The sequence below is a fragment of the Plectropomus leopardus genome, chromosome 3 (assembly GCF_026936395.1).
Source record: "Plectropomus leopardus strain MGB_pleo_1.0 chromosome 3, ASM2693639v1, whole genome shotgun sequence".
NCBI classification, from domain to species: Eukaryota; Metazoa; Chordata; class Actinopteri; order Perciformes; family Serranidae; genus Plectropomus; species Plectropomus leopardus.
In genome coordinates, this window is record NC_142178.1 from 24,274,562 (window position 1) to 24,284,530 (window position 9,969).

Below are 9,969 nucleotides of genomic sequence, written 5' to 3' on the forward strand. Positions count from 1 at the left end.
TGCAAAATGGAAGATTTCAAATATTTGGATCAGACAGTACATGAAAGTCAGCTAAACGTGAATAGCTGCATCTTTAAGCGAGCAGGATACTTCATGACACTAAGCCTCGCCTGCTATAAATGTCCTGATTATAAAAGTGATTTATATCGCAAACCTCTTTAAACCACGCAGTAAAATGTCTTCATTTTCAAAGTGCATTTTGTGATGTAAAGGCACCTGACTGTACTCAAGACACATATCCTGAGACTCCCTTATTTCCCCTTTTAAACACACACACACACACACACACACACGCACGCACACTGCACTCAACTCACAGGGAAATGTATTCTCATAAATCTCATTAAAAAAGCAAAATAAACGATTTTATCCTACTGGAATATGACACGATATATTAGCAGCGAAATTATGCTGCTGGGATCTATAAGTAATCAATTTCAAGTGCAAGTGACGCTCCTATGGATGCCTGCGGCTGATACAGCACTGCCTCCACCCTCACCCTCACGCTCTCCCCCCATTCATCCATTCATCTGGTTTACTCTGCTGCACCACGTTGCCTGCGCTGGGCCACTTCGGTCTGTGATGGTACACACAGACACACACAGACATACACACGCACACACACACCACGAGAGGTCCATTTTGAGAAAGGTGCACTTTTTTTTCTAAAGCGTGAGGCAGCGCTAATAAAGAGCTGAGAGGGAGCATCCATCGGTCGTACCGCGGTGACTCATTGCGCACGGTCAGTCCGTCAGAGGTCTTGAATTTTGCGCTTCGCTGTGGAGGATCAATACCTCTATTCTGGTGGAAGGCGTGGCTTGGTATCACCGACACAGGGCTGATTTTCCATATTCATTTCTAGGGTTTAGCCTCATCTCACTGACACGGACGCGCAAACGGCACCCCCAAAGGACCGGGACATAAAGCGTCTCTCAAGGTAAGCTCATCTTCTCACTAGACTGTGCCTCGTGTTAGATGTTGAATTTATCCGCAAGGTCATATGAAATAAGCAAATATCAGTGGCCTCTGTGATATTGGGGTGGGACAGGGCTGCAAATGTAGGCTACAGTACATGGCATAGATCTTAATTGGCCCGAATAGGTCGTGTGCAACACTTTAATGTGTATGTGGATGCATGAATTCACAATCTGCACACACATTCTGTTATTTTTTTAACTACTGCAGGAGAAAAAAAACACACCCTGGCGTTTTTATTGTTGAATATCTAATTACAGACAGGATATGCTGTCCATAAATATTTGCACTTTGACAACAGACAAGCAGATGCAGTAGGAGAGAGCACACACAAATGGGCTGCTACACCTGCCCATGACCCTAAACAAAAGCCTACTATTCTGTTTTATTCAAGTCACACTTAGAGATGATTCTTTCGGGCTACCAAGCACAACAAGAGATCAATTATTCTTGAGTAAATCTAGACATAAACATGACCTGTTCAGTATAAAATCTGTGTTTGTTGTTGTGATGGGGGACTTGTGAGGATGCTTGTTGTCGTGAGAATGACTGAAAAGACGTGGCTGGGTTTGATGTTAGTTTCACGGAGATGAGCTGCACATTATGCAGAATTGATTATCATCAGTAAAAATGGAAATGGCCAACTTGCTCCCTGTGGACCACTGAATTATCAATTGTTGGATCTTCCCTCCTCTTTGCATGAAGCCTATAGGCTGCTTTGTATGATTAAAGTCTTGCTCACAGTGCAAATTATTTGTCTGACTCCAAAAGGATCAGATACTTCAGACTTCTGCAGAGTGCAGGCACATTACTCGCAGAATTGGCTCAGATGCTTTTACACTTTCAGGAGACAGACGAAGATGGAGTCATTCATCAGGTCTGGTGATGAGAGGAATTGAGAAAGTGAAGGTTAAATGCTTTGAAGTTGTACTAGATTGATTAGGAGATTAAAATAATGTAATGACACAAACCTTTCACTAAATGGCAGAAAAGGGAGTTAAAATTCAAGATGTGTGATTGTTTTTCACTCAACAGTTGAATTGCATTTTGCAGGGTTGTTTTTAGAAATGTAACTTCAGCTGAAAAGTTCAGGTTAAATTCTCATATAATTCACTCATACCATTTCAAAGAATTGTTAATTTTTTTAAATTTATTATGTAAAAGTGCTCTAAAATGTGCAATTTATAACAGAACACAGTAGTGAATACTTCAACTGATGTAACAACACACAGAGATCAGTCCTCTTTTGGAGCAACAATACAGGGGCTGACCTCAGCTCAAGACATATACATGAGGAGAGACTGCTGGACCAAATGAAACTGCCCTGAATGTGGAACAGAGACCATTTTTAATCAAAAACATCCTTATCTGTAAGCGCTTTCAGCCTACATATGTCAAAGTCTTATTTTCTGCTCTTTGCTTACTTTGCTTCTAATATAGTAAACTTTGCTTTATTTCAGTCTGACACAGCAAGCTTTTTAAGGATAAGCCTCTAGTTATACTTATTTTTGTGTTATTTATACAGTTGGAACAAACAATTTGAATCTCAAGTTTTTAAAAAGTTAAAATGTTCAAAATATCGTCACAATACTGGAATTTCTGACTTTAGTACACCTTGAAATATATTGAGATTTAGTCTCTTTTTCTATACCACAAGGGAAATTGACATGGAGGGCATACAATTTAAAATTTCTATTAAAGGTCCAGTGTGTAGGATTTAGAGCTATCTGTTGACAGAAACTGTGTATGAAATAATAAGTATGTTTTCTATTTGTGTATAATCACCTGAAAAAAGTAATCGTTATGTTTTTATAACCTAGAATGAGCTGTCATGAGAGTCTGCCACGTTGTTTTTACAGTAGAACAGAGCAGACGAAGCAAACGGTGGCTCTGGAGAGGGCAGCTGTAGTTGTCCTACATGCTTGACACATGGGAGCGACTCCAGTTGATTATAATCAAGCGACTACCTCTGAGGCTGAAAAATTAAGCCAATGCATTAGTGCCAAAAACTGTAGTTCATTGACTGTCCAATTGAGTTCCAAACCAGAGTCAATCCCCACAGACCCCATGTTAAACTTTACTTTATTTACTGCCTGGTACATAAAAAGATTTTATTAAGGCCCAAAGTTACGCATATGTAAGGGCAAGCTGCTTGAGTGGACAGATTGTCGGCGAGTTAGTGCAGTGTGAGTCAGATCCACCTTTTACCAATTGCATAGCTCCAGCCTCTTGTCCAAATATGGTCACTTCTTGCTCCAACAAACCAAAGTGGCGTGGCCGAAATGCTGAACTTGAGGCTTCAAAACGGCAGTCCATAAACCACTGGGTGACATAACGGTAGCTACAACCATTATTTATACAATCTGTCATCTGCAACTTCAACACTAACTCCTACACACTGGACCTTTAAAAGATAAATATAACAAGGCTAAGACATGACAGTGATGACTTTTTTGGTTAGTAGCAGAGAGCAGCAGAATGACTGTAGTAAACATCAAGAAAGCGCAGCAGGTACTGATGTATCAATACTGTGGAAAATGAGTATTGAATCTGTTTCAAATATTCAGAATTGATATGTTTTGATAAATCAATATTTTTGACAACGCTAGTCTAGAATTATTTGAGTCCTGCATAATTGTAAGTTTATTTAATTCTTAAGACTAACATTTCAAAGAGCATTGCAGAGACAGAAAAGAAGCGTAGCTTGACATGGTTGCATACACTCCACTGTGATTGGACACAGAGTATTGTAATAATTAAATGTTATGATTAATTGGATCATTAGGATTGGATTCACATGTGTTAGATCTATTTCAAAGCAGTGGTTAGATTAGGCAAATACGGGTCATTTGTTGTTCCAGTGCTTTCCCTTTATTCTAACACTGATTATTTAAATGCATGATAATGGGATTGCTCAAAGAAACTAACTGGAATGTAATTTACATAATGCCTCTCTAGGCCTGGACTACTGTGTGAGTCTAGTATCATTATTTTTTGTCTAAATCAAGATTTAAGTGAAGCTCAATCATTAAAAACAAACTATATTTCTATTTTCCTCTTTTAGGGAATCACGCAAAGTGACAGATATTGCGCATCTGTTTCCATCTTTGGATTACGACAATATTTAAGGACTGAAACAGTGAAGCCAGCATGGGAACTAACCCAAAAAGGACAGTGACAGTCCAGATGGTGCCTCAGCTGGCTGTGGTGGACACACTGGGCAATAAGGAGACGAATGCCAACTGGGCCAAAGAGCCCAACCTCAAACTCTCTCAGGTTTGTCCAAAACCCACCCTCACATCTCCTGACCACAAACAAGATGACTCATCTTTGACTGCTTCTCCCGCTAACATCATCCCACATACCCAAAAAACTGCTTCCAAGGGAGGTGCACCAGTTAGCAGCACTGTGTCAGACAAACCAGCTAATGGAAACCAGGAAAAGTCAGAGCGTGTCACAGGTGGAGACCAACAGATGCAAGACCTGTCTCTAAATGACCAAAGTGTGGGTGAGGCAGGAGGTGACCAAAGGGATTCTAACGCTAATATGAAAATGTTTAGACTGGCCGATGAGAAGGACATCGGTAAGGCCGGGGTGTCGCCTGCTCTTTCAGCATCAAAGGTCGACATGCAGACGAATGACTGCAGAATAAAAGGACCAAGTGCAGCAGAGGAGAAGTGTGCGATGCTGACATCCTCAGCCAAAGCACAAGAGGACAGTAATATACATGTTTCTCCAAATAATAAAAATATAAATAATGCCTGTGAATTAAGGCATACAGCATCTGAACCACAACACGATAATAAAGGGAGTATTTTAGCTCCCAAAAACAAGGGCGCAGCTGTATCACAGAAATCTCAAGAGCCTGATCACATACATAGCTGCTCTGTCAGTCTGCAAGAGACTCCCAAACCTAAACAAAACACAGAAACTACCACGGCGCCGCTTAGCTCCATTATAGCTCCCTCAAAGAGCAAAGATGCAGAGTTTACAAATGAGAATTCAAGTTCAAAACATCTCGAAAAGGATTTGCCACCAGTAAAGAAACCACAAGTCTCCTCAGATAAACATCAGCCAGCGTCATCACAAACGGACTCCACCATTCTGCCCCAGGCTACACAAACCACGCCGGCAGATGGGCAGGTGTTTGAGGAAGCCAGCCAGACTGACACAGCTGTCTTTGAAGGGCAGCAGCACAGCAAGCTGTACAGGGAGGCTTCAACGATGACATTAACCCCTTCGTCCACCCCAGTCAAACAGCGTCACGATATGGAGGTTCAGGCGGTGGCGAATACGTGCAGTAAGGCCGTGGCTACAAGCCCGAGCCTGCTGCCTTTCACTGTGACTCGCAGGCCAAGCGGGGGTGCGGTCCCTAGAGAGGTGGCACAGAGCCTGGCCGTAGTTTACCAGGTCGACGGGGGTGTGGGAATACGTCAAATGAACATGAGTTCTCTTGGTACCGATCTGAGGTCAGAGAGACTCACTGTTGAAGCGGAAATGTGTCCAAACCAAACTGCTGGCGTTTTCCACTTGGAAACTTCCACCCAGCAGCAAGACATAAGGCTTGGAGCTAAACCTAAAGACCCCGGGCCAGCTCTCTGCAACACCCAGCCAGTTTATCAAATCAATATTGAACACAAGGACCAAGGAGACACAGGTAACTCCCAAAATAAAACAGGGGTCCAGAAATCTGCAGCAAAAACAGCCACTACTGAAGCAACCTCTCTCACATCAGGAACGCCCCCAGAGACAGCTGGTGCTACAAAGTCCAGATCTGCTGACAGTAACAATGCTGCATCGTCTCAGGCTGCCCCGCCAACAACAACAACAACAACAACAAATGCCACGTCAGATCTAACTAAAAACAAAGCTGAAAGTCCCAAACAAAAGGCTAAAGCTGGAAGTAAAGCCCCGAAAAAGGAGACAAAGTCTGGCAAACAGAAGCTAGAACCGGAGAGAAAGGAAGACGAGGATGAGGAGCAGAAAGGAAAGAGCATCCATGATGTCGTCTGGGATGAACAGGGGATGACTTGGGAGGTCTACGGGGCTTCTGTCGACCCAGAATCCCTTGGTTTTGCCATCCAGAGCCACCTGCAGTGCAAAATCAAGGAGCAAGAGAGGAAACTGATGGTCCAGACCTCCTTCCGCAAGTCAGTTGACTCGCCGGGACACGGCAGGAAGAACAAAAGGAGGCAGCAGAACATTTTCAGGTCAATGCTGCAAAATGTCAGACGGCCCAACTGCTGCGTGCGTCCCCCTCCCTCCTCCGTCCTCGAGTAGCACAGCACAGAGGTAGCCAATGTCAAACTCCTCCCTTTTCCAAGAGGTCAAAGTGTTTGTCCTCCGCTCGTCATTGCAATGCAGAGTGAGAGCATTTATGGGAAGACGATCCCTGTAAGTATACTGGAATGTTGTAGCATAAAGAGTCAAACTATTTGTGGTGTTTGTGATCAAAGAAGGTAGGAAATAGAAATATAAAATGAACAACCCAAGAATTATTTTCTAGAAATAGATACTATAAAAAGAGATAAGACTTCTAACAGTTTTTAAATACCAGAGGCAATAATAGTGAAATGCATGTATATTAGTTACAATGGCAGTTATGTGACCTAAAATGAAGTCCAGACCTTCTCCACAGTAAAAGGGACTGATCATGTGGTCAACATATTACTTACTGTCAGAATATTTGTGCAAATATATTAAACCAACATCTCATTGCATTTGGTGCATTTGGTATATGTTTTTGAGGTGTTTTTTGGGGGGGCTATATTTATAAAATTGCAGTATTTTCTTTTCATGCACATTTATTTTTAGTGAGTGATTATGTTGTGTAAAAAAGGACTGTATGCATACATGCGCTGTTCAATCTCTGTTCTTCTTTGGTTTTCTATTAAAACAACAAAAAACTAAGTTGAGCTTTACATATTCTTCATTTACAACCTATTGGCAAGAACATTTAGGCAGACATAACATCCCTGTGCTGACAATATTTAATCTGTGTTTTAGTTTTTTGTTTTGACAAAAATGTTTAAAAAAAATGTTTTCAGCTTTTTCTCATTTCCAACTTGTCAAATACTGCTGCTTTGACAGTGTAACACAGTCTCATCCCAAGTCATTAAGTATCACCACATTGTAAGTGGACATCTGCGTCTACATGTTATGTTCTAGGTATCCTCCTGCATCTGCTGTTGAAGTTCTTAAATGCTGCAATCATTGTCGGGATTTATGTATTTAACAACTTCAGAATAAGAACGGGCTGGACAGTGATCTTAGTGTCAGAGACCGATGCACTGAGGCGATACGATATGCACTAGGCGGCAGCAGTTGTTGATGCAAGGGGCAACAACTGAACTTGTCAAACGCCACCTCTTTCTCAGTGGACATCCGCATCAGACACAGATGCAAAAAGGCACCTTTATGACATGTATTGGCAACTTAGTGTGCTAGTATGTGTAGCATGCCCCTGTAGTGACATACAGTCACTTGATGTATGTCACACAGCATAACATGATGTTAGTAGCAAAAGACTTTATGAAGGTTTTTTTTTAAAAGACACAATGCACATTAACAAGCTAAAATTGACATGTCGTCCCAGAACGCCCAAAACTGATGCAGGAGGGTACCTAGCATGTCATATTTTGACATTTAGGTCCACTGACAAAGCGGCAGCATTTGATGAGTTGGGATGAGAATGCAATGATTCATTACATGTTTCATACACAGCACACAACCGAACAGCTTGACGATGACAAGACAAACAAAATGAGTATAAGAAAATAAGAAATAAAAATAGTGGACATATTATCTGTCCTCCAACCTTACTACAAACTACAACACAGAGAGAACATCAAATGAATATATAAACAAATAGCAACTCCATTATAAAAATGTGCCATTGTGATTTTTGTTGGACAACGTCCTTGATTTCAAAGACCAAAATATTCTTTGTGGCTGCAAAAGTCAATAGGCTGAAGAGCCTCTTGTATCTGATATTACAAATATGACCGTAGAAAAGACGAGTAGGAGGCACATAGGGGCTACTGGAACACCAAATATAACACAGAGTTTATCCTCAGTGCTGGAGCAACAGCTTTGTGACTGCAACAAAGAGGTTTAACACAGTAGGGCTTTACAGGGATGGTCATAAAAAGAAATAAAAACCTGAGAAATAAATCACATCAATAACTCATGATGAGATAGTGTCTGTGTGTGTATGTGTGTGTCTAAGCCAAGTGCACATGTCGGGGGGATGTGAAAGCAGCAGGAAACATCACCGCAGTCCACAGGAGATGTGAGAGAGTGACGGACTGCAGCTGAGAGTAAAGATACAGTAGGTTATAGACTGCGCTAAATAAATCAGTGTCAAGCGTAATGAGATAGTTTCTGATCTGTAACAAGGACATGAAGTTTGTTCAGGGGCTATTTAGCTCTCAACTCTTTCCTTTTAAATAATAGAGAAATTAACATTTGGGCCTAGAATTAAATATTTTACATCAACACAAGCTTTACATGAATCGACCAGTTTGCACTGCTTAGTTTTGTGTGTGCAGAAGATCTACAAGTTCAGTCAGCCAGAGAAAACACCCAGTGCATTTCTGTGAAACAGTTTTATAGGTCAGTGAAGGACAGCACAGGCACAATCTTGAGGATATTTCTAAGAACAAGATGTACCGTTTTAGGCATTGCCTTGTTGTGGTGTAAGCTGAATAAAAGATAAGATTCACTGAACAAGTGCACCCTAAGAGGAGAGTAGGCTGAAAAATAGGCTGCTTTGGTTTTATCTGCATTGAACAGAAGATATTGTCTATTGCTTATTGTGTATTGTGTTGACAGTAACGGAGGCCTGAGTGCTGAGGGACACTTAAACAGAAAGCAGCTCATATAAAAACATATTCAGATTTGGAGCAATGTTTAAATTAGCCCAGCTGCTAGAAGAAAATGTTGGGATTTTTTGTTTCTGCAAATAAGATATATGTGACATTTGCACTTTTCGCGCGCATCATATCAACGTTTCTAAATTGACATAATATATAAGCTGACTTTGTCATCTGTAGGTAGAGGGGATGGTAGATGACGTCACCAAAGTGATACAGATGCCTGTGCAGCATCAGACCAACAAACAGCAAAACTGGCTTAGACGTAGTGAATCATTTCTGTGTTTCTTAGGCACTAAGCATGGGTGTTCTTTAGAGACCCATCGCTGTTTTTCCAGCATGTTTGCCCCCAAATGTGGGTGTCTTTTAGGGACCTGTCACTGTTTTTCCAGCAGATTTTAGACCCCGAATGTAGGTGTTCTTTAGGGACCCTTTCCTTTTCCGGGAATTTTAAGGCCCCCAAACATGAGTGTTTTTTTTAGCAATCCATTGCTGTTTTTCCAGCAGCATTTCAGTTCCCAAATGTGGGTGTTTTTTTTGGGAACCACTGTTTTTCCTGTGGAATTTTAGGCCACACAAGTAGGTATTTTTTAGCAGCCTGTGACTATTTTTCCCAGTGGATATTGTGCCACCAAAGGCAATTATTTTAAGTCAAATTATGATATTTCCCTGACCATAGCCAAGTAGTTTATGTCAAGTTCTTTGTTTTTTGTTCAAAGAAATATGCCAAACCTGAGCAAAAACATTAGCCAAAAATTAGCAAGAGACTTGAAAAAATCTGCAAGAAAATTAACTAAAATTAGCACAAAAAATGAAAAGCAAAAGAACAAAATGAGGAAATGACATGAAAAAAAGTGATACAATTAAAAAAAGCCAACAACAACAGTAATAATAATTCTTTATTAACCTAGTTTTAAATATTCAATTAAAATAAATATAGTTTTCTTGATAATTTCTTGATAAGATTCTCTCTGTTTTTATAGAGCTAATTTTCAGGTCATTTATTAAATATTAGGACATTTCATGCCAAGTTTCTGCTTTTTTACCCATGTTTCTGACAGAAACAAACCAATGTGCTGAGCGTTAAAAGGTTTAGATGCATTTGAAAAGCGTCTGAACG

At 40.7% G+C, this 9,969-nt stretch overlaps 1 protein-coding gene across 1 annotated transcript; it reads left to right on the top strand.

Annotated features, from left to right (window-relative positions):
- The first annotated feature begins 485 nt into the window (after positions 1 to 485).
- On the top strand, positions 486 to 8,084 carry gprin3b (GPRIN family member 3b). The gene is made up of 2 exons (XM_042485973.2): positions 486 to 937; positions 4,040 to 8,084. The coding sequence occupies exon 2, from the start codon at positions 4,126 to 4,128 to the stop codon at positions 6,253 to 6,255; it is 2,130 nt and encodes a 709-aa protein (XP_042341907.2). The 5' UTR covers positions 486 to 937; positions 4,040 to 4,125; the 3' UTR covers positions 6,256 to 8,084.
- The last annotated feature ends 1,885 nt before the right edge of the window (positions 8,085 to 9,969 follow it).